General features: G+C 34.6%; 1 protein-coding gene across 15 annotated transcripts in view; it reads right to left on the bottom strand.

Annotated features, from left to right (window-relative positions):
- The window catches only part of Mecom (MDS1 and EVI1 complex locus), a 542,504-nt gene that overhangs the window by 4,275 nt on the left and 514,914 nt on the right, over nt 1-23,315 (bottom strand). For 11 of the 15 annotated variants that reach the window (XM_020185217.2, XM_074073829.1, XM_020185218.2 and 8 more), the window contains 7 exons: nt 18,469-18,495; nt 13,006-13,172; nt 11,863-11,940; nt 7,327-7,496; nt 5,225-5,369; nt 1,279-1,515; nt 295-478 (listed from right to left, as the gene is read on the bottom strand). In XM_020185217.2, the coding sequence (XP_020040806.1) occupies nt 295-478; nt 1,279-1,515; nt 5,225-5,369; nt 7,327-7,496; nt 11,863-11,940; nt 13,006-13,172; nt 18,469-18,495 (1,008 nt within the window). The remainder of the gene's footprint in view (nt 1-294; nt 479-1,278; nt 1,516-5,224; nt 5,370-7,326; nt 7,497-11,862; nt 11,941-13,005; nt 13,173-18,468; nt 18,496-23,315) is intronic. The other 4 variants (XM_074073819.1, XM_074073820.1, XM_074073831.1 and 1 more) reach the window with 2 other exon arrangements.

The following is a 23,315-nucleotide window of genomic DNA, read 5'->3' as shown; positions in this document are numbered from 1 at the left end:
CTTGCAGACTACACTGGAATAAGGACATTGCAAGGCTAAGGAGAGGTTGCTTGTAGGATAAGATTCGTCACAGATGCCTCTGTGCAGAATGCAGCACTATAAATCGCTCTTTTGGTTAACTCTTTTGGGTTGGGCAATAGGCAGAATAAAGACAGGAACATTGTGGGAAAAGCATCTAAACCTGCTTGTATTCTAAAATATTGCAAACTATGGAATACCTGCTTTTGTTAATCAAAGAATGTACATTCTCATTCATAATGTCACCATGATTCTGTAGTGCAGGAAAATATGTACCTGTGACTTGGACTTTCTGTGTAGCGGCTGTTTAAGTTCCTCTGGAACATGGGAAGTACTAAAAGAAGACAGCTCGGCGTCAGTGTGTTGGTTGCCTTCCATTTTCCTCATTTTGAGGCTATCTGTGAAGTGCCTTATATGATCTAGAGCAGAAAGTCCAGACTTATATTCGTCCTCTTTGTACCTAAAATGAACCAATGGGAAAGCACAGAAGATTTTTTTTTCTTTTTCTGTTTGTTACCTAACCAAATTGCTTTCATTTGAATCTCAACAGCTGCTGAACTTCATATCGTATTTGCTGTGTGAAGCAGCATACACCAATTTTTAGGTTCTTTAAAATATGTACAAGTATCATATATTAAAATGACTAAGATCAAGCATATTTTTGAAATTAAAGTCAATGACGCCTTAAATCAGCAATGTGTGGAGACAGAATTCATACATTTAAAATTTCCATTTAAAGTAAAGCTAGTCATGAAACTATTCAGTCAGCACACATCATCCTCACGAAAATATCATTCACACGTCAGTTTAACTATTTGGTTATTTTTTCCATTTAAAAATGTATCACCTATGTCAACTGCATAGATAATCTAATGAAGCAAAGTTTTTCTTAATAATATTTGATAGATTATTGAATGAATTGGGTCATTTTGATATCTCAATTTTCCTTTGAGTTTCAGAAGTAAATTCTAAAGTTAAAATGGTTGTGTACTTCCATTTATCCTTTCTGCCTCAGGTTAATCAGTCCCACAAACATTAGTGTACTTATAGGCTTGTGGATTACATTACTGGCCACCTTATTTTCCTTTATACAAAACAGATGCCCTGTGTGTGCCCTGCTAATTAAAATTTAAATTTTATGACTTCTTACAAATTCCTCATCATCTGAAATATTGTTCTATTTAGAAAGCAGAGCAGGAGGAATCACAATGATATGAAGGTCTACTCTTGCTTAGCATGTAAAGTCACCAAGGCTCTCACCTCATCGGAGACGTCTTGCAACTCATCTCCAGGGCACTGGCTTCATCATAGTCGTCCTCGGGGTTTCCTTCATGTAGATTACTTGTCATTGCTTCCTTTCCGGTTTTTCCAGTAATATCATTGTCTTCATCCTCCTCATCTAACAACACCTCATCTTCTACTTCTTCATCATCCAATAAATCTGAATTTTGACCAGTCACCAAAGCCTTTTCATCCTTAAAGTGACTACCATTCATTCTTAAAAACAAGCAAAGAGAAAGGCTCACTTAGTGGTTTAATTTTTAAATATACACTTAGCTTTCTTAGCCTCTTTCTACTAGTAGTTGAGGTTTTCAACACTTACAAAGGAAATTTTTATTGTTTGTGCTTTATCGAGATCTTGGGAAATTAATGTGATTTCACAAATAAGCAAACAAAGAAAAATTAACTGGATGATTAATCAGATTATAAATGGAGCCTCTAGCCGAACTGGAAAAACAATTTCAGTCTCTGATTTCTTATCGTGTCTAATAAATGATGTTTTTATATATAATACAAAAAGCACATACATGTTTCTCTGTGTAATATACCTAATTACCATTTAAGTACTCTCCATTAAAATAATTGATTTCTGGAAAACTCATATTCCTGAGTGACACTGACAACAGTGTAAACGCATCACACCAACTGGAGTTTAGTGTTTCTAGGTGATATTTGTGGTACCCTCTATTTAGACACTCTACTTAAGCTTGGAAGTTATTCAGAGCTCAAAACAAAATGTGTACACACATATGTAAATGCAAAAATGATACCTGCTGAAACTATTCCAGGAATAGGGGGAGGGGAGGATAAAGAGAGCAATGGAGGGGGTGGATTCAAGTATGATATATCTGATACATTGTAAGAACTTTTGTAAATGCCACAATGTACCCCCACTCAGCACAACAATAAAAAAAGAAGAAAAAGAGCTTACTTTAATTTTATTTTTTAATTTACTTATTTGGTGGTATTGGGGTTTGAACCCAGGGTCTTGCACTTGCCTGTTACTATTTTAGCCATATGTGTAGCCCTTTTTTGCTTTTTGTTATTTTTCAGATAGAATCTTGCAGTTTTTGCCCAGGCTGCCATCCAACCATGATCCTCCTACCTAAGCCCCCCATGTAGTTGGTATTAGAGATGTGTGCCACCACCCACAGCTTGTTTCTTGACACGTTTTTCTCAGGCTGGCCTCGAACCTCAATTGTCCCAATCTTTATCTGTCTAGTAGCTGAGATTACAGATGTAAGACCTACACCCAGCCATTTGTAATATGTTCAAAGGGGTCCTTGGTGGCATCAATATGAAAAAATTCCTTGCTTCCCATGAAAACACTGGGGTGGAACATGAACTAGAAGTGTAGTTGTACAAACACCCTTTGAAGTCTGTTTAGCAAGCACACCTAATGATACAAAAGAATACTGTACTTTGAAAAAGTCATGTGTAATATTTCTGTTTATGCAAAATCAAAATATTTTTGTTTATTCCAAGGACTGTAATATGTGACTAAAGAGTAATTATAAAAGTAGATATTAATTGCACAGGAATTACAATTTAATACATCTGAGACACTTATAAAAACTAAGATAAGCATCTCAGGCTTTCAAATGACCATCACAGTGAGCATAATTTGAATTTAATTTGTGCTGTAAGATTTAAAAGATGAGCTTATTAATTTAAAAATGATAAATGCTTTGAACTATAGCATACCTTCTTGTTACCTCCTTCTAAAGACACATGACCAACTAAGTTAATATACTTGCCAAAGTTCAGAAAGGTTGTTTGATACTGAATGTACTTATTCCTGGCCTGTTCACAATCTCCCCATTTCCCTTGCTTCTTTATCTATTTATCAATTCAGAAAACTTGGTGGAGACTGTTAAATTATTATTTCAATCATGTATGATTCTCACATGTAATTATTTTTCAGATTATAGAAGTTTGGGCATCAGTAACGCAACCTCGTCATTTTTCCACATAAGAATGAGTATAGCTTAACATGTAGGTTTCCCAGCATAAAATTAATACATAAATAAAACAATCTTGGATATGACAGATACACATAGTAAAAATCCATTTGACCAGAAAAGACATATTATTATTATTATTAGGCATTTTATGTAACCAATCTCTTAACCTCTTTTACCAAAGGATAATGAAGAAATATTTTTCACAGACATGAATTATTAATTTCCAGATATACTGCCAATTTGCTAACTTGAATGCATAGAAATTGTTACTTAAAAAAAAGAATGAATAAGTAAAAGAACAAAAGAGTGTATGGATGAAAACCAAAAGTAATGAAAGCCAAAATAATTAAGAAAAGCTATTGGTTAATTATGCTTTCAAATGTAGCGATTTATAGGGGATAAATTACCCATTAAAAGTAGCCTGGTAGAAGTTGAGAGGGGAGTTAGATGACTCACCTTCTTACTTCTGTGTTTGGACATGTTGAAACCAGATGTCCCAGCTTCATACACAGACTCACAAACCTCCGATTAGGAGCTAGAAAATCTGAATAAGTGACTCACAACGCAAATGATGTCTCTTGTTAAATATTTCTCATTTGCATTATGTAAATATCATTGTATCAAAATATAATATGTACACAATGTTTTACTTGCTCTTACTATACTGTACTTCTGATTATCTGCCTGCCTCACCACTCTCAATCTCTGTCTGCCTGTCTCCTCTCTCTTGCATGCACACCCAGGAGGGCAAAAGAAGGGTAACACTGCTCATTGCTGTAGTTCTTATCAGATTTCTTCAATGCCCTCAAGGACCTTTCTTTCCTTTTTCCCCATAGGTACTCTTTCATAAAAGTTGAAGAACAAAAGTTGTCATACATCTTATGTTTTATTTTGGTAAAAATGTTTATATGAAGCATGCCTTGATGGAGAAACTACCTAAAATAATTAACCTTGACTTTTACGAGGATCATAAATAAAGGACACTAACCCAGTAACACTTGTATGTTAAAAAGTAATGGAACATCATGTTGTATTAAATTTTACAATACCCTAACCTAATAGGTCACAGGACAGTTACGTTCAGAGGAGTACAGTTCCCAATGTCAGGTATTTAGTTAAAACTAAGAAAAATTGCACCCAGCAGTTTGGCAAAATAGTTTCATTAACTTCACATACAAGGTAAAGTATTAGGTAAGTGTGACTTATTGTTGACAGCATTAAAAGCTTTTGTTTAGATATGATTAATGTTGATGATGACAGTATACCAGGTCATTAAATACAAGAATCATCATGTCCACTGAAACAAACACACCAGGCCATTGAGAGGACACAAAGTAGTGACAGAACTTTAAGAAGTCTTAAATGCTTCTATGTAAAAAGTATTTAGGTGACACTCAGTGCGTATTTCATACACACACACACACACACACACACACACACACCTATAATGTATATAAATTAGAAACACTGGCAGAGCGAAAGAAATAGGAAGAGTCACTGGATTATCTAACACATATGACAGGTCACACTAGTCACTAGTGATCAGTGATTCAATTGAATCCTTGTGGTGGTTTTCCCAGCCATGTTTGAAATTTTGACAAAATATCCTATTTTATCGAAGAGAAGTAGAACAACATTTGTAGTCAAATGGACTACCAGATAGCCCTGGTTGAGTTGCATTTATTATTTATGTGACTTTTGGCAAGTCATTAGCCTTTGATTTTTCTGTTTCTTCACAGATAAACTTGTGGTCACTGTCTCACAAGGTTCTCATGAGAATTAAATTAATTAATATGTGCAGCACATTATACACATATTCATGTGTACACACACACATGACATTTAATATGCACTAAATGATTACCAGCCTTTGGTGCCACAAAAGTCAGCGTGGTAAATGTATTTTAAAGCATATTCATTCTAGATGTCCCAGAGCTTAAAAAAGTAAACACCAGTCTTACCTCTCCTCTGCATTCCTGGGGGACTGGCTGCCATGGTTGCTATTCCCAATAAAATTTCGGATTTCTGTGAAGTAAGCATCTTCTTTGTCATCCAGAATTGCACCTGTACTTTCTAGTTCAGAGTGAGGCGATGAGGTTGCCGTACCTGAGTGGTACAGAAAGCCTTTTGTGACAAAAATTATTGTTTACCTGCTGATTTATTTTGCACCTCATGCTCATGAATTTGATCAGTGCTGTTTCTTAAAGCATGTCTTTTTGAATATGATTACTAGTAACTTTAGGAGGGCAACATTTCCCAAATTATCTTAATTCCCATGAAAGTCCCTTGGGAATATTCTGACCCATTAAAACTATGAATTACAGTCTCTCAATGATATCATTTCTCTTGCTAGCTTCCCCTTATCCCTACTGTGACACAGAAACAGTTTCACTCATGTAGTGAGGAGACAAGGTGAGACAAACTATAGGAACCTTGCATGGATTCTTCCATGAGAACCTGGTCTCAGTCCTGGCTGCAGTCAACATTTAATAATTGCTGCTGTGCTAAAGTGGGTTACCAAATCAAGATTGAAAACACACTGAAAATTTCTGCATTCTGATCTGGTGGGCTAGCCTTGAGTAGACTCAGGACACAGAGCCCAGAGACTGCTCTAGCAGCAAGAAGATAATACTAGTCTGCCTGTTACAGGAGGACCTTCAGCTTCCTCACCTACAAAATTAAGATCATGATGCCCTTTTCACAGAAATGCTGTGTGTTTACATCAATTGGCAAATTGTAATGACTTTATTTGTGGTGAAACTTTACACCAACATTGGTCCATGCTGTTTATCTTGCCTACAGAGTGTAAGTTACTAGTTCATCACAGTTTTCTATAAGACAAAAACAAAAGGTTAAAAACCCCTCAATTAAAAAAATTATAATGTGGGTTAACAGATAAATATTCAACTTTGACAAGTTATGTTTTAGTTTTATTGCTGGGGAAGGAAACCAGGGTGTCCAGGCATGGAGGGAGTGCTCTTCCATTAAGCAATTATCCCCAGACCCTGACAAAGTACATTTTAACTTTATTTTTTTCCTGAAGTAACTTTCATTAGAAAATTATAATAGTAAATTATAAGAATGCAGAAAATGTGGCCAGTTTTGTACACTGGGTTACACTTCTGACCCTGAAATTCTGTATTATGAAACTATGATCATTATACTTTTGGCTTTGAGGGAAATAAACAGTATATAGTTCTAAATTGTCACCATTCAAGATCATAAGCAATGTTCCTTACAGTGGAGAATGATTAATAATAAAATAATTTCCTTAAGAAAATTTTTTTCTGCTCTTAACATCTCTTTTCCTAAACTCCATACTACCCCTTTCTCATCCACCTGACTCATATCCTTGATTCTTTATTAACAAATTGTGACTGTACAGGTTGAGTCTGCTAATCATCTAAGTTTTAAGAGCCAAAGGCAAAAAGGTAAATGATGCCTTCTGCTAAATGCATGCTAGCAATTTGAATTAAGGGAAAAGTAGCTATTTACTAGTTTGGTTCAACTTAACTTTTACATCAGAATTTGTGAGAAAAGCAAAATGCTTCTGTCAGTTGTTGTGGTATGCTCTGACCATACTGATAATCTTCTAAGATTTCCCTGGAGGGGGTTCTGTGAACTGCAGGCCTTCAGCCAAAGCAGCCATGGTTTCTAGGTTAATATTCAGAATGTCACATTCTGGAGTTGCCACACTGGATTTTATGCCATTCTTAAGGGACATGTTCTGTGACAAGAGGTATACAGATCGTTCTGTGACATTTAGGAAATCTTGACTCATATGTCTTCAGTGAGTTTGGGTCATGGCTCTCTTTGGTTGAGATTGCCATTGAGATGAACCCAGCAGGACAAAAATGTAATTTAAGTAAGGGCAAGGAGATCCACACTCATCAGTGATCACATTATCCACCTGACTCCAAAATCTCAGGGAAACTTGCCATGAATTTTCACACTAAGATCTGACTTTGGGTGTCAAAACGGAATGAAGGAAGAAAGATCATGATTCTATTTCAAAACAAGAAAAATAAGTCATCATTTCCTCATAGCACAATCGATTACCCACCAGACATGTTTCCATTCTCATGTTTCTTTAGGTGTCTGTCTAAATTGGTTTGTTGTCCAAAACACCTGTCACATAAGTGACACTTAAATGGCTTTTCCTTATTGTGGATGTTGCGGACATGCCGCTGCAGGTTAGAGGATATGCTAAATGATCTGTCACAGTATTTGCATCTGAAAAAGAAGCACAGAGAAAATAGTTGCAAGCCAATGAAGATATTTCTCCAGATTAGTAAATCAGATATCTAAAATTATAACCTACAAAACCCTTCAGAAAAGGCACAGTCAGCCACGTGTGGTAGAGCACATGTGTAATCACAGCACTTGGGAGGCTGAGGCAGGAGGAAAACAAGTTCAAGCCTGGGCTATACAATGAGTTTTATGCCAGCCTGGGGAATATAATGAGATTCCGTCTCAAAAATATAAAAATACAAGGAAATGTCACAAGCAAACTCCCTGTATAGCTATCTTAAACAAACAAAATTGCCACTTTTTTAAACAAAATTGGAAAATAGGAGTGCAGAACAGGTCCTATCTGGGGAGCTGGTACCAGTGGGGGTGTGCGGGAACGGTGTGGGAGGGTGAATACAGTACAAATACTGTGTGCACATGTATATAAATGGAAAAATGAGAACTGTTGAAACTATTCCAGGAATTGGGGGAGGGGAGGATAAAGGAGAATGATGGAGGGGATGAATTCAACTATAATATATTTGATATACTGTAAGAACTTCTGTAAATGTCACAATATACCCCCAGCACAACAACAATAAAAAAGAGAGAAAACATTAAAAACTAAAATAAAAATAAAAAAGATTCAGGGAAGAACGATGTTCACACAGTCAAGATTCTAACCCCAACAGACCTGATTGCTTTAAAGCTTTTCATGACTTTATGAAAGACCATAATAATATATTGATGACTTCATTGCTCCCAAATTTATTGGAGCAATCAGTTCCAATACATACATACATCCATCCATACATACATACATAAATCTCACAAACTTAAAAACATTCAGAAATAGTAGCATTGTTTTGTCTTCTGCTTAGTAAGATATAATTGAATCTTTTCTAAACAAATGTAAAACAAATTCATGCCTTTTTCAAAGTATAAAGATTGCTTGAATTCAAAATTGGAGTCTGAATAATTTCTTAGTGAATCTCCCTTCTCTGCTGTCAATCCTAAAGAAAATTCTGTTATGATCTCCAAAGTAGAATTAAATGTTCCAAAATTTAGCTGATACAATGTTAATAGTGTAGTCTGATACTAAGGACAGTGATTTTCATAAACTGTGGTGATTAGGAATCCCAAAACCTTTATTAATCTTTAAACTGTTAAAAAAGTAAGTAGTAGTGCCGCTAAATTCTCTTGGGTGAAAGCAAGGGTCTTCATTAACCATTCCTCACCCTAGTTCCCCCAAATTTCCATTTCAACTTTCATGCCTTTTACTAGTGTATTTTAATTGTACAAAAGAATGTGTTTGCAGAATGTCTGAACTAGTTCAATTTTCCAGGAAATCACATATTTTTGGTTTGATAATGGTTCTGCCCTCTATATGATTTTAAAAATCCACAAATTATTTTCAAGTTTTCATTTACTCATGAAGTGAAAATATAGTAAGGTAAGACCTCTCAACTGTTACTGGTGAGGAAGAAAACTGGATTTTGTAATTGACTCAACTGACTTTCTCCAAATGACTTTTAAGTGAAATTTTCTAACTTAGTAGTCGGAAAATTCTTAAGTCTTTCTTCCGTATATGAAGGGCCCTTCTCCTCCCACTTACGAATGCAGACTCAAGTTCAAGTGCTATAGAACAGAAATCACCCCACGCCACTTGAAGTACTTGGGCTCCTCCAACTGTCCTCCTGTGATGCCAGAAGTCTAGTCAGTTCAGTGGAAAAAATAAATCTGTTGAACTAGTTACTTTGGCCTAGTATCAATAAACCAACTAAAGAACTCTTCCTTAGAAAATATTCTCACATTATATAGCTCTTCAAATTTGCTGGCTTATAACATTAATAATTGCACGTTGATAGCAATGGTACTATTTTAGCCTCTTCTTTTAAAAAAAAATGCATATGGAGCCATGACTTCCCTGTTATAACTTTATCTCTAAGGCCCATTGCAGTAAGAATCATGGTGCATTTTGCACAACTATATTGTAACTGAGCAGAACAACCTAAGAAACACTGATGGAGACAACTTATACTCTCATAAACACTTCAAAAAGAATTTTATCCTAATTTCTGTACAAACCATGAGGAAGAAAGATTTCATCTGTGACATGCTTCCAACCTTCTGCTTCTGTGCAAAGAGACGTTTCTAAGTCTAGTAAACTTCATCTTCTACAATCTGAATAAAATTGACCAATAAGAGGATTGGGGACATGGCTCAAGTGGTAGAGTGCCTGCCTGGCAAAAGGCTCTGAGTTCAAGCTTCAGAACACCAGAAGAAAATCAATAAGGGAGTTCTAACCAATGATCAGTTGTTACTTTGTATTTCTCTTGTGCTAACATCTTGGCCAGAAGGGTGAGTGCTCTAATTAATAATAATAATCATAATCATAATATCAATAATTATGATAACAACAATAACAACCATTCCATTCTACTCCAATAAATAAGTAGTGGTTCGAAGACAGCTCAAATCAGGTCTAAGTAAGCAACTGAGGCCAACAGGAAAAGGGGACCAGGAACTAGAGAAAAGGTGAGATCAAAAAGAATTAACCTAGAAGGTAACACACATGCACAGGAAATTAATGTGAGTCAACTCCCTGTATAGCTATCCTTATCTCAACCAGCAAAAACAGTTGTTCCTTCCTATTATTGCTTATACTCTCTCTTCAACAAAATTAGAGATAAGGGCAAAATAGTTTCTGCCGGATAGCGAGAGGGTGGGGAGGAGAGGGAGGGGGCAGAATGGCTGGTAAGGGAGGGGGTGGGGGCAGGGGGGAGAAATGACCCAAACCTTGTATGCACATATGAATAATAAAACAATAAAAAAAAGAAAAAAAATGTACCAGTCATGAGCCAATCATGATCAGTATATCAATAAAGCTTCCTGTTTACTGGATGTAGATATACGAATCAAAAAATAGTATGAGATTAAAAACTCTGGACTGAGAATTCTGGTCTTGTGTTTTAATTCTGTATCTATTGCTACCAGATTTTACAAAGACAGTAGCATCTATAGATCTGAGGATTTTTTTCCTTTGCAAAGTAGAAGGGTTGAACAAATCATTGTTTAAGGTCTCCAGCTATGCAAAATTCTATTTTAAACACATATATAGTAACAGTACCATTTATGAGGCAGAATAAAAACCACTGCATTCAGGTATGAGCATGAGTAAAATGAACTCAATATCACGGCTGCTGCCAGGACCCTTGGCCATAAAAAAACATCAGTGCAAGTGACTTTACTTACTTCTAGTCGAATTCCTGGGAGGTGGAATGTTCTCCAAAAGGAAGTTATCTGAAACTTCCCATTATAAACCTCTTGGAGATCTTATATCAAGTACATTGCACCACACAAAAAATAGAAGTTTCACTTCATATAGTGATTTACAAAAAATGTATGAAATCATGATTTTTGTCAGTTTAAGTCCTCTAATTTTCTCCTATATCTTCAAGTATCTTTAAATGAGCACTGGTCTGCCCATTTTTCTCACTCTTGTATGCAAAAAAAAAAAAAATCTTCGAAACCAGAAAAATAATTTATTTAGTTTAATAAAGAAGTTAATGTTCAGACCAAAATAATTTCATTCATATGCAGTTCATGACAATTTCAAAGGCAAATGAGAGTAGGATATTATTCAAGATAAATATTACTTGTTGGAAAAAATACAAATAAGGTTCCTAATACTATGTGCAGAGCATTGCACTTTAAATAATGTAGCTTATATTTTCAAACTAGAAGGGGTTATGTTGACTGTTTTCATTCCATTCTAAACAATAATACTAAAATCAGATGTGTCCTATGCCTAATGTCGACGTTTAATGGGACAAACTGGAAACTGTTGATATTTCCTATAGCATACTGTATTTTATCTGTTCTGTCTCTAATTCCATACTTTTTTTCTCCTCCCAGACTTAAGATACTTTGTCCTTAAATCTCCTGTTAGGAGCTGTGAACATTAACTTAGGTGTGATGAGAAAACAAAATATATGCGGATTCTTCACTCCTAGCCAAGATTCAAGGCTTGGAAAAGGGAAGCTGCAGTGTTACGATTTTTGTGAATTAAAACAGTATTGATTACTGAGAAGAGCGAGCACTAAAATAACAAAAAATAAATTTTCAAATTGCTAACATCTCTTAAGCTTATCCTGTACTGGACGTTGAACTAGAACTTTTGAACTGAGTGATAAGTTTCCTTTGAATTTATTAACATTCTTCTAATTTTGACCCACATTAGTCAATTTTTCCTTGGCTCAAAATTAAGCAGACACATATCCAGACCTGCACAAAGGTAGCCTTCTTTAACAGAGGATCCACTTAAAGTTCTACAATATTTATCAAGACAGAAAAATCATTGTCAAACCTGTAAGGCTGTTCTCCCGTGTGGGTTCTCAAGTGCCGTGTTAGGTTCGCAGACCTTGGAAAAATCTTGCCACAGTATCTGTTATGAAAAGATGTTTATAAGAGAAAGTCAGCACAGTCGACTTTCTTTCTCTCCAGCTGCATAGCAGCCAGATGCTTATTCGTGACTTAATTAATCTTACATGGAACTCACATGTCTTTGGTATTTAAAGTTTGCAACAAAGCCATTCTAGAGATATAAATAAAGGTGATGATATGAGAACTGCTTGCATTTGTTCATGCATAAGTAAGCAGTTCATGAAAGTAGACTTTAGTTTTGATGACCCCCATAGGCCTCTTAGTAACTCCGTATCTTTAACATTCACAAAACTGAACCAGATAAACAGATTTTTTTAAATGTGAGAGTTTGTGATTCTAGGCTGATGTAAACATGTTTCAAGTCATTTTACATGTCACACTCAGTGACAACTCCCTATGCAATGAGTGCTATCAGATCAGATAAGATCCTGAGACCTCATCCATCAAGGTGTGTTCCCATAAAAGCTTTTCTGGAAAGAAAGTGACACATATTTCAAAAAGCAGATAAATCGAGATGCCTGAGTTAGACAGCACAAATTTCTGAAAACAATTGGGAAATCGTAGCACAATTTATTTAGAAACACACACTACACAAACAGAAGCATAAATAAGCTTTACTCTTTTACTAAGGAGTAAAAAGAAATGTATTAACTAGTTTTCTTCACTTATGGACCTTATTTGTCTTCATGAATGGCTTTATTCTTCAATGCCATGACAATTAATAAATGTATGTTTAAGGACAGTAGTATTTTATCTTTGGATAAAAATAATTAACTGTGAAAGAAAATTCATAAATATCAAAGTGAGTCAAGTAGAGAGTATTTGGACTGTTTCCAACCTCATTTATCACAACCAAATGGCCTGTGTTAAAATTCTCATTTAATAATAATTTTTAAAACCACTATTTTTATATCTCACTAAATAAAGAGCACTTTGAAGTGCCTGAAATCTATCATGATTGCTATTAATCATCTAATCAAGAATAATTTCCAAAACAAACAACAGGGTCTTTTGAAATCAGAGGGGAGATTTGGGGAGAGCCAGGCATAATTAACTTTGCAGTTACCTGCAGGTATAGCGCTCTTTCCCTTTCCGCAGTAAGTTCTCCGGCAGGGCACTGGGAGGTGCTCTGAAGTTGAACATAGATGGCACCGACTGTAGAAGCTCACTGGCCTCAGGCTTCAGAGCACTGAAGCTCTCCAGCTTTTCTGCCATGTTTTCAATAGCTGACATCTGAAAGGCAGAAAGCACAGGACCATGAAGGGTCTGACATCTTTTCTTCTGTAATAATCTCTGGCAAACTAAGAACATTATCAACAGAAAATCATCAAATCTTCCAAACGCAAAAGATTTAGAAAGAGATTGTAAGGTTTCAGTATTAATCAAACAATGAGGAAATTGTTTGATTGGAAAATAAAGGTAGAATCAAACTTATAAAATAAATGCCAGGTGAACTTTTTCCATAAGACTGTTTTATAGGATACTTTATAATAATCTGATATACAATTAAGAAATGAAATATCTAGGAGAGAAAATAAAGCCATATTAACTTTTTTATTTAATTAAATGACAACATTAGGTTATAGATATCAATAGTAAACTGGAAATTTTAGGGAAAAGTACTATATTCCTTGCATAGGTAATAAAAAAAAAATAAGGACCTTGGTGTCCATGAGAAGAACTCACATCAAGAAAGATCAGTGAGTGTTCCAAAGTTATATCTTAAGACAAATGCATGTAATCCAGAAAGAAAAAAATTAAATGTGTAAAAGGTGTATTACTTAAGGCTAAGTTAAATTAATATCTGGATACACCAAATTTGAAGTGGGATCATATACAAAGAATTTTGATGAAATATTAATTTGTTCTGGAAAAAATGAGTTGAAATGACAGTTCATCATATATTAAAATAAATTCATACAATATAACTTGGTATGTGCATTATAAGACAAGGAGACAAATTCACATAATCATGCTCTTAGAGAAATAATGTGGAAGAAAAATTTGTCTTGCCTAATTCTATCTCTAACAACCTAATTTATTTTGCTTATAATCAAGTTTTTATCCACCTACGCACATATCTGACAGATTCAGAAATAGAGGGTGACATTTACTTTTAAACTTAGCTTCAACCTTAATGTCTACATTAGAGAGACTCTCCCCTTTCCTTTGACCCTCCCAATATGTTGTTTCCTCAGTGCTCACATTTTATTTGGAAGCTGTTTACTACCAAATTTTTAAGTAGACAAAACAAACTCTCAAGCCATCTTGTTAAATCAATTCATTCACCATCATTTATTTGACTCTCAGAGCACTACACCACTAAGGAAACACCCATTTAAAAGGTTTTACATGCATCCTGATGGTTTTTCAAAGAGCTAGGGTAGTACACTGGTAAACCAGAAGACACACAAGGACCTAGATGGCAAAAACTACAAATTCAAACAACTGTTGAACCCAAGAGGTTAATTCTTTTGCTGATGAAAGAAATGGATATCTAATTTATAAACTCAAGCTAAAAGTAAAAAGTAACATTTCTGACTCAAACGAAAAACTAACAAAATATAAATTATTTGCAGAGTTGGATAGAAAAATACTAACTTCTTAAACCAAAGCAAAATTTTAACAGAATGGATTGAACATGAGTGTCCTCTCACAAAGGGAATATTGTATGCTTGAGTCTTCAAAATGACAATTCATGTTCTGGTTAGCTCTCTTTCTTTTTTCTTTATTCTGGAACCTGCCCTCTCATTTCATGCCTGGACTCCTAATGCGAGCTACAAATTACAATGTACAGGGTACCAATGCCAATTTGCCAAATGTCTTTCATCAAACACAGTACAAAAAAAAAAATCTCAAAGGAAAGTCAAGATACATTTACTTGTCAGACGACAAATGTGAATGCATTGGGAGGCAGTAAGGGCTATAAGCTCAAGGGTTTGATTCATAATCACTCAGCTGCTAAAACATTTTCCACAGATCCAAGTGGACAGCACATTTGTCACTATGAAGGATTTTGACACATACTGATCACAGGGCAAAGATATGGAATGATGATGATGCTCAGAGATGTTGGAGCAAATTCTGTGTCTGCAGAATAGAGTCATTATATGTGCTAGTCAAAACATTAGCATTTTCACATGACTTTGGAATTTTTTAATTAAAAGTCAATCTAGGAATATTTTTATACTATTTTATTTGCATTTATTCCTTGTAATTGTTCCTTACGGAAAATCATTTTAATATTCCAAACACCATGGAATAAATTGTCTGAGTGAAAAATGACCTCTGGTCTTCAAGCTGATTAGCACAAACAAGCAAGAGTAAGGGTCATGATCACATGTGTTTATTGGGAAGAACAGAAGGTACATAAGTGAGGATTATAAATGCTTTATTTATGTGCATATAATATTCGGGTAATGTTTCATTACCCAGTGAGTGTCCGCCTTGCTGACACACTCAGGTTTCTGCAGCAATACATCTTATACAAATGCTTTTCCTTTTATATGGAAAATAGCTTACTCATGACTATTATTATTCTCAGCTTTCATCTCTAGCACACACAAACTACAAGTCCTTCAAGTTATTTGAGAGCAATTGGCTGTTGAGAAATGTGTCTTGCTTTAGTAGCTGCTAATAGCTAGCTGCTTTTGAAGAAAGATCACCGTGATTACTTTACCTCAAACTGTTTCAATTTGAGAAAACCATCAAGAAACAAGAAAATATATTATGTGCTTGATGGCAAAATAATGACATTCTTAAAGATAATAGGGAAAAAAGGGAGGTTACCCAAGTGCCTCTCTTAGAAGTCATCCCCATCTTTGGCTTTGGTGTTAAGTGAAAAGAGGATTAAATTAGAGTGGGGAAAGGAAGAGGAAGACAATGGGAAGTGAGTTGGAGGTAACCATTAACAGCACACACACACACACACACACACACACACACACACACACACACACTTTCTGCCCAGCCACTAAAGAGACATAAAAGTTTTCATTGCATTCTTCCTTTCCTCTTCCTAAGATTTGCTCTTATATCACTTGAAATCAGTTAGAAATAATAAATTTCCCTGTTAGAATACAAAGAAGAGATTTAGACATCTGCCAGTTGGAGTAGTTTAGCAATTCTGTGACCAATGTCAGCCCAAGCCTTTACCTTAGATTGAGGCATTAGATTAAAATAAGCTTTATCAAATATCAACTTTCTCTTGCTACCTTATCTGACTCATATGATTTCCTCCAGAATAATTTACATTTACAGGACAATAAATTTTGATATTCTTTTAGTGTGTGTCTTGGTGTTTTAAAGAATCAAGATAAATTGTGATGTATAGAACAGAATCTAATTATCAAAAATACAATGGAAAAAGCAATGTATAATACTATGAATAAGAAATGCGCTGAGAATGGGGAAAATAAGAGAGAAAACTTGAATTATATACTTTAGAAATTTATTTCCATGTGAGCCATTAATGTCTTAGGCTAATCTCCGATCAGTAAGTGACAGTTTTTTCTATGGAACAATAATTTTTATTTACATATATAATAGCTATTGATGGTATCTGCTTCCAGATGTCTGGAAGAGGAAGTTGTTTCACCCCTTTCCAGTCCCCAAGAGGGCATTAACTTCATCTGACGCAAACTAATATTTAGACACAATTCCCTAGCTCCTAACAAAAAATGTAGTTATGTCTCTAGTCAAATGAAGTTAGCATTTTTAAAAACATTTCAGCAGGCAAGATATCATCAGCTTGGTCCTAAGCACTTAACTAAACATTTATTATCTGGCAGCCAATCACTGATGACAAAGAAAAGTTTCTCATTAAAACTCTGAAAGTGGCAATCTGATTATATGAAATGGTATGTCCAATGGCACCATGAGTTATGTGACCTAATGTTTCACAATTAGATTACACATGGCTTTATCATAAAATAACTATTCATAAATAACTTATGATGGGAAAGTTTGTAGATTTGGTAGTTTTCTATATTTATTCACTTGATAATCTTGAGAAATCTCAAAATCGTGGTCATTAGAAGTAAATAGTCATATTTTATGTTTATCTCACTTCATGTATCACATTCAGCAGTCATGATTATAAAATCACTTCAGGTTCATTTACCACTAAAAGTGTAAGTTTATATCTTTAATATTCCTACTAACATCTGTTTTATAATATAAATATAAGTCACAGTCATGAAGAACCTGTGACTGAATGAAATGGCAGTTGCTATGTTGGTGCATGGTAAGAAAACCCGAATCAGCTTTGCAAGTTGGTAGAAAGACTGACCATGTATATAGGGGTTTAAGAACATCTTAAGCTTCAAGCAGCTAACACATAGCTACTATAAAATCATATTGTACAATATGAAGATGAGAAATAGGACAGACCTCTAACAGGAAAGACAGAGGAAAAATCCTGGAAACATAGGTCAAAATAATCAAAGAAAATCACTGATTACACAACTTTGCTTAATTAAGATAGTGGTGTACTTTCTTGCTCTCCTTTCCTCCCCTTTCCATTCTCTCTCACCATAATTTTTTTTATAATTTTTAAATAAATGAACTTAAAAGTATATCAGAATGAAATACATCACAATTCATCACATATTTTACAATAGAGAAAAATGGAAGTATTCCTGATAAAGGAAAACTAATATGAGAGAAAGGAAATAGGTAAGTGCTAATGTGCTCCAGTTAAACTAAATTGTGGCTTTCAACAGACAGCAGAACTATATCCCAAGATTTTCTCCATTCCTCAGAAATAAAGGTAACTTTGAGTGAAGAAGTAAACACATGTATGGTAAGTTTAGAGGAAATTTTAAGATATAGATTATTTCCATTGACTAAGTTTTATTATTAGTTTGGAGGTGTAATCTAAATAAGCATGATTCTTTGCATTCTAAATATTGTCTTCAATTTAAAAAAAATCCACCCCCTAATATCATTAGTTTAAATCAGTTATATCTGAAAGTAATGACTGAAAGTTGAGAAAGTGAGATCCAATTCTAAAAGATTTGTTCTCTACTTAGATATGGGTTTTTAAACATTTTGTGTTATTTCTCCAAACAGCCAGAACCAATTTCTGCATTGAAGTATTGAATGAGAATTCCAAAGTCAGCCTGTTTCAACATAGTTCAGGTTTTATCTTGTCTAAGTCTTCATGAAAAGTATCATTAACTTGTCCTCCAAATAATGCTTGTGTCCACTTAATGATCCATTTCAAAGCCACTGCTTAACAATATGCTCCCAGGTGTCCCTCAAGAGTTTCATATCAAATTGTAATTATGTGAAATGGGGCAGATTATCAAATAAAATCATTCTACAAACCATTTGTAGCTAACTAAATGCTTAATTATATCAAAAAGTATTATACCCTCTGATAAGGCAGAGAAAATATCTGCTGAAGCCATATCATTTCATGGAAAGTAGTTTAGAATTCCTTATGTCTACTCACCAACTTAGAATGTAAGCTGTTTTCTTTTTAATGCTACATTACTTTAGCCAAAAATATAAGTAGGAAACTTACCCAAGTTCTCTGATCAGGCAGTTGGAACTGGGAGCAAAATTGAAACAAAAACAAGAAATTACTACTGTGTTGGTATCTTTATTGCAATCTATCCTTTTGAGAAATTAACATTTATACTAATTTAGTAATTTTGCTTAGTCATGTGACTGTACCTTGAGTAAAAGCTTTGAAAAGGAAATTAAATATTTTTATAACACTACTGAGTTTCCTCTATTACCTAAAAATAAATTCTAGAATCAAGGTTATAAACCAGAATGTTCTTTATTCTAAGAAAGTTAGTTGCTACCCACTACTATAACAGTAAAGCAGATGTTTCTTTATTTGTTGCTACTTACTGCAAAATAATACCCCAACATTTTGCTTTAATATCTAAAAATTACGCAGTTTCCTGCAAAAGTCCAATCTATCGCATTTCTATAATGTCAATAATAAAATAATCTATTTACTATAACGGAATATTTGAGTAACAAAAACATTAATGGACTTCAAAATTCACTGTCTTACAGTATGGGACTCAGACCATCAGTGCTCTAAACAATGCAGGAATGAAGCGAATATGGTTGATGGGATTCATATACATTCATGAAATAAAATGATGAACTCTTTTGCAATTGCTTTAAGTGGAACAGGGAGGAGGCGGTGGGGGGCAAAGCTTATGGGGGTGATCTAACCAATATACAATGTAAGGCTATTCAGAATTGGCACAATGAAACTCCCATACAATGAAGAGATGCTAACGGAAATGAAAACAAATTTTAAAAGAATATCAGTTAAAAGAACTAAAAAGTTCTAGTTACTTATAACAATTTATGGCAACATTCACTGAGAAAAACTTTAGTGAGTTAGAAGCTCTTCCAAGAAACATAAAGATTCTACAGTGAAATAAAATCATTTTGCTTGGTTAGAGGGGACACATATTTTGCCTTCACAAGTTTCATTATCTTCAGTAAGAAGGAAATATAACAATAGGAAATACTTGTTGAAAGCAAGATAGAAGACGAATGGCAAATGAAAAGTTATTTTCACATCAATATATAAAATGACAATTTCAGAAGAAATTAACTTATCCCCAGATCCTTGGAATGCAATAACAGGATAATCAAGCAATATAAACAGAAAAAATGTAAATGAGTGGTAGAAGACAGAAACTTAAGTAACAGAGAATCTTTGTTGCAGATGTACACAAAGCCAAACCTTTGAAAAAATGTGTATATAACCAAAAATAATATTGAAAGTATAGGAAAATTAAACCAAGGAATAATAGCCACTTTTACAATGCTATACTTGCCAAATGATTTATATTATAGTTCAAATGGGCTATCAATGTAAGTATTAAATATCCAAAATAGAATTCAATAAAATGGCCACTCCATCAAGATCACACATAATGTTTTATCCTCCATCTTACTTATCTGTGGCCATTATCTCTTTTTTTAAATTATAATTTCAACTAAAACACCATGAATAATTTTCAATGGTGTATCCAGAGAGAAACTCTACAGTACTTACTTCTCCTTTACAGAAGAGTAACTTATAATTATAAGAAAAATAGGGAAGGCTAAATAGTCCTCTGGTGGCCTGACAGAGCAAGCATACTCCTTCCAGAATTGAACTAAGAGAGGAAATTGGTCCCTGAGGATTTATGTCTTAATTTTGATGTATGGGACAGTTTTAAAAATACATGGTATTATTCCAAGAGGCAGTAAGATGGCTTAATAATCTTTTAATAAATATTTATTGATATGTTCACTTATTATAGACTAAGTATTGAGCACTAGGAAAGGATGTGCTAGTGGAATACAAAGATACATAAAAATTACAAAATCTGACTTTTCCAGAGAGTACCACGACCAAGAAGTGAGATATCTGTTTATATCCTTTCTTTAAAGCATTGAGAATGTGACCTCCTCCTTATTAGTACAATAACCTTGAGAAATAGAGCAGATTTCATTCCAATTTTGAATAGGAAGCTTCAGAAGCACCCAGAAAGACCATGTGATTGGCTCCAATATACTTTACATGGAAAGTGAAGCAAATGTTCCTTTCCAAACACACATTTAACTAGGAAAGCACAGCAAGCCCTGGGAGCAAATCTTCTGTCCTTCTGTTTGGGCTTCTTGTTCTGTGTTACCCTCACTGTTGCTCGGTGAGGTCATACCAAAGACACAGAAAACATCTTTCCCAGGATCCCTGAACAGCTGACAAAGACTTCACAAAGAAAGTGGGCTCACTGGATTGGAAGAGGGCATTTTATTATTCCTTTCTATTGGCAATGTATGCTTCTGTGTCATTAATAAGAGCTCTTTCTCATTAGGTCCTTCCATGTGCCAAGCTATGCAACACTGACATTTACAGCCACTTTGGTAAGGCTGAGAGGGGCGCCCATTATACTGATTTCAGAGACATGAATAGTATTGTTCAAAAGCTAAGTAAGCACTTTTGTTAATAAGTAGTAAAGCACATTGTGACACAGTTACTTCTAGCCCCAAATCCTGGGTTTTGTTTGTGTGCTTCAAGGTATGTCTTGAAGTTGGGATGGAACTGATAGGAGCACTAGAAAGAAAATTTGCTATAATTTTGGAACTAGAGGCAGGTTTTCTGAAAAAAAAAAAAAAAACAGACTGGTCTGAAATCTTGATGAAAATTGGAGGGGCAACCAAGCTTCTCCTGCCTATCCCAGGAATTTGCAGAATCACACACTAAAACAGCCTTATGTCTGTCAAAACAACAACACATTTCTGTAGTAGCTGGCAAACAGCCTCTGCTCGAAGCCCCCTGAAGGTCCCCCCTCCTTCCCTTAACTCTTCCCAAAGATCCCTCAGACAGCCCCACCATCAGCAACCAGAACATTAACAGTGGGAATAGCAACGCCTCCAGAGGCCTGCTCCAGAATAGCAGGGATCCACTCTGATGGATGGATGTTTGTGCCACACCAGGTGCTGCATGTTTTAGCGCTCACTCTTGTGTCCTGTTCTAATAGCAACATGCAGCAACAGGCAGCCCTGAAACCAAACGTGGCGTTCTGGGAGGGAAGGACACACACTGTCTCTGTGCTTACACAGACATGTCTGAGGTTTGAAGGCAAGATCACTGTTCTCCAAGCAGTGGGTGCATACCTCTTCTTTTGTCCTGCTTCCTTAACTTTGGGAATATTTGAATATAGCATTTTCTCTCATATTATTTTTTAAAATATATGCAGATGTGCTAGCATACACATATAGAGGAATTGGTAGACAAAACTATCTTGGAAGGCAGTAAATTTACCTTGATCAGTTAGAAATCTTTGAATTTCAGACTGCATAGGAAACTTACACCCAACTTTCTCATTTTACAGAAAAGCAAACTAAGAACCAGATAGAAAGAATTGCTCAAAAACGTAGCTTTTCTCCATTTTACAATGTGCCCACAACTCTCAATTTTGGAGTTGTTCATTGCAAGATTTTCAATAATAGCAGAATATGAAAACAACTTGATTGTTGTATTTTAATGTATGCAACTATTGTATTCTCATAATATTTATAATTAAAAAGAGAAACACCAAGATAGACACGCTTTTATAAAATATCTGAGGCAAAATGCATATTACATTTAAGTTTATTAACCCATGAAAACTTTAAAGTGACATTTTCATCAACCTAACCATAATATATTTACTGATAAATGTTTATTGTTTTAGAACTTGCTTCTTTTCCATAAAGTAATTATGTAAATTATATTGTTCCTTAACTTTAATATATAAATGCTGGAATACTTCTAAAAGTTTTTATATAAAATCATATATTTTCTCAGTTTGAGTTAGAGTGAGAATTTTTGAGCAACAGTAGATTTCTCCAACTAACCCAGGACTTTTTATTTCAACTCCCTTGCTCTTGTCAGAACTTCAGGAAGGTAGTGGAAAAAGTAAAGAAGAAGTAACAAAGAGGAAAACAAATCCCAAAATGAATTACTTTAATTACTTCCTAACTTGTTATGAAGTAGGTTACATAAAATTTCACTAATTTTATTACAGAACCATCGTTTTCAACATATTTTAATGGAAGAAACATACTCTGTTTTTCAGTCATGTTCACAAAGATTTTGCTATATATAAAATCAGAGCTTGTATCACTTAAACAAAAACAGAGAAAAACAAAGAAACTTGACCTTGAGATGCCTATATATTTGTACTTTCAATACAATTCTCTAGATGTAGATTGATATGTAAATCTTGATATGTAAATCAGTTTTTTAAAAAATAACCATATGGATAGAGAAATACCAGTTAGATAACCCTGCTTTGTATTTTTCTTGTAATGAGAAACTGTACATATTTTGATAAATGGGTATGACTCCATTCAGAAAACAGCTCTGTGTATTGTGGTGAATTTTTGTGCAATTACAGAACTTTGCTGGAATGCCCAGTGGTCTCTAGATAAATTCCTTCACTCTCTATGGTAACAACGTGTCAGGTGAACTCATTTCCTGTTTTTACCTAAACACTAAAAGAACAGGAATGACCTCCTTGAGTTTGGGACCAGCCACAGTATGATCCTATCTTAGTATCAGTAACCTTCAAATACAAAAGACAACTTCAATATTGATTTCCTTAGCTAAGTTCTGCTTACTCCAAAAATGCACTGTGGCTCAATAAGTAGTTAACAGCAGACAAAATTTAACACCCAAACCATGCTATTTTTACATGTATATTAATTACTTTTTCTTTAAAGAGCTGGGGTTTTAATTCTGCTAGAATTTCCTGTGTTCTTCCAACAGCAGCGTCATAGGAAATCCTAGTGTTCTCAAGATTTCTTTCATTTCATTGCACCTGCTTTTCAGGATCAACAAGTTAGTTTACAAGCTTGAAATCT

The sequence above is a fragment of the Castor canadensis genome, chromosome 5, assembly GCF_047511655.1.
Source record: "Castor canadensis chromosome 5, mCasCan1.hap1v2, whole genome shotgun sequence".
NCBI lineage: Eukaryota > Metazoa > Chordata > Mammalia > Rodentia > Castoridae > Castor > Castor canadensis.
Note: the sequence above shows the minus strand (reverse complement) of the source record. Positions and strands in the feature narration are given on the sequence as shown.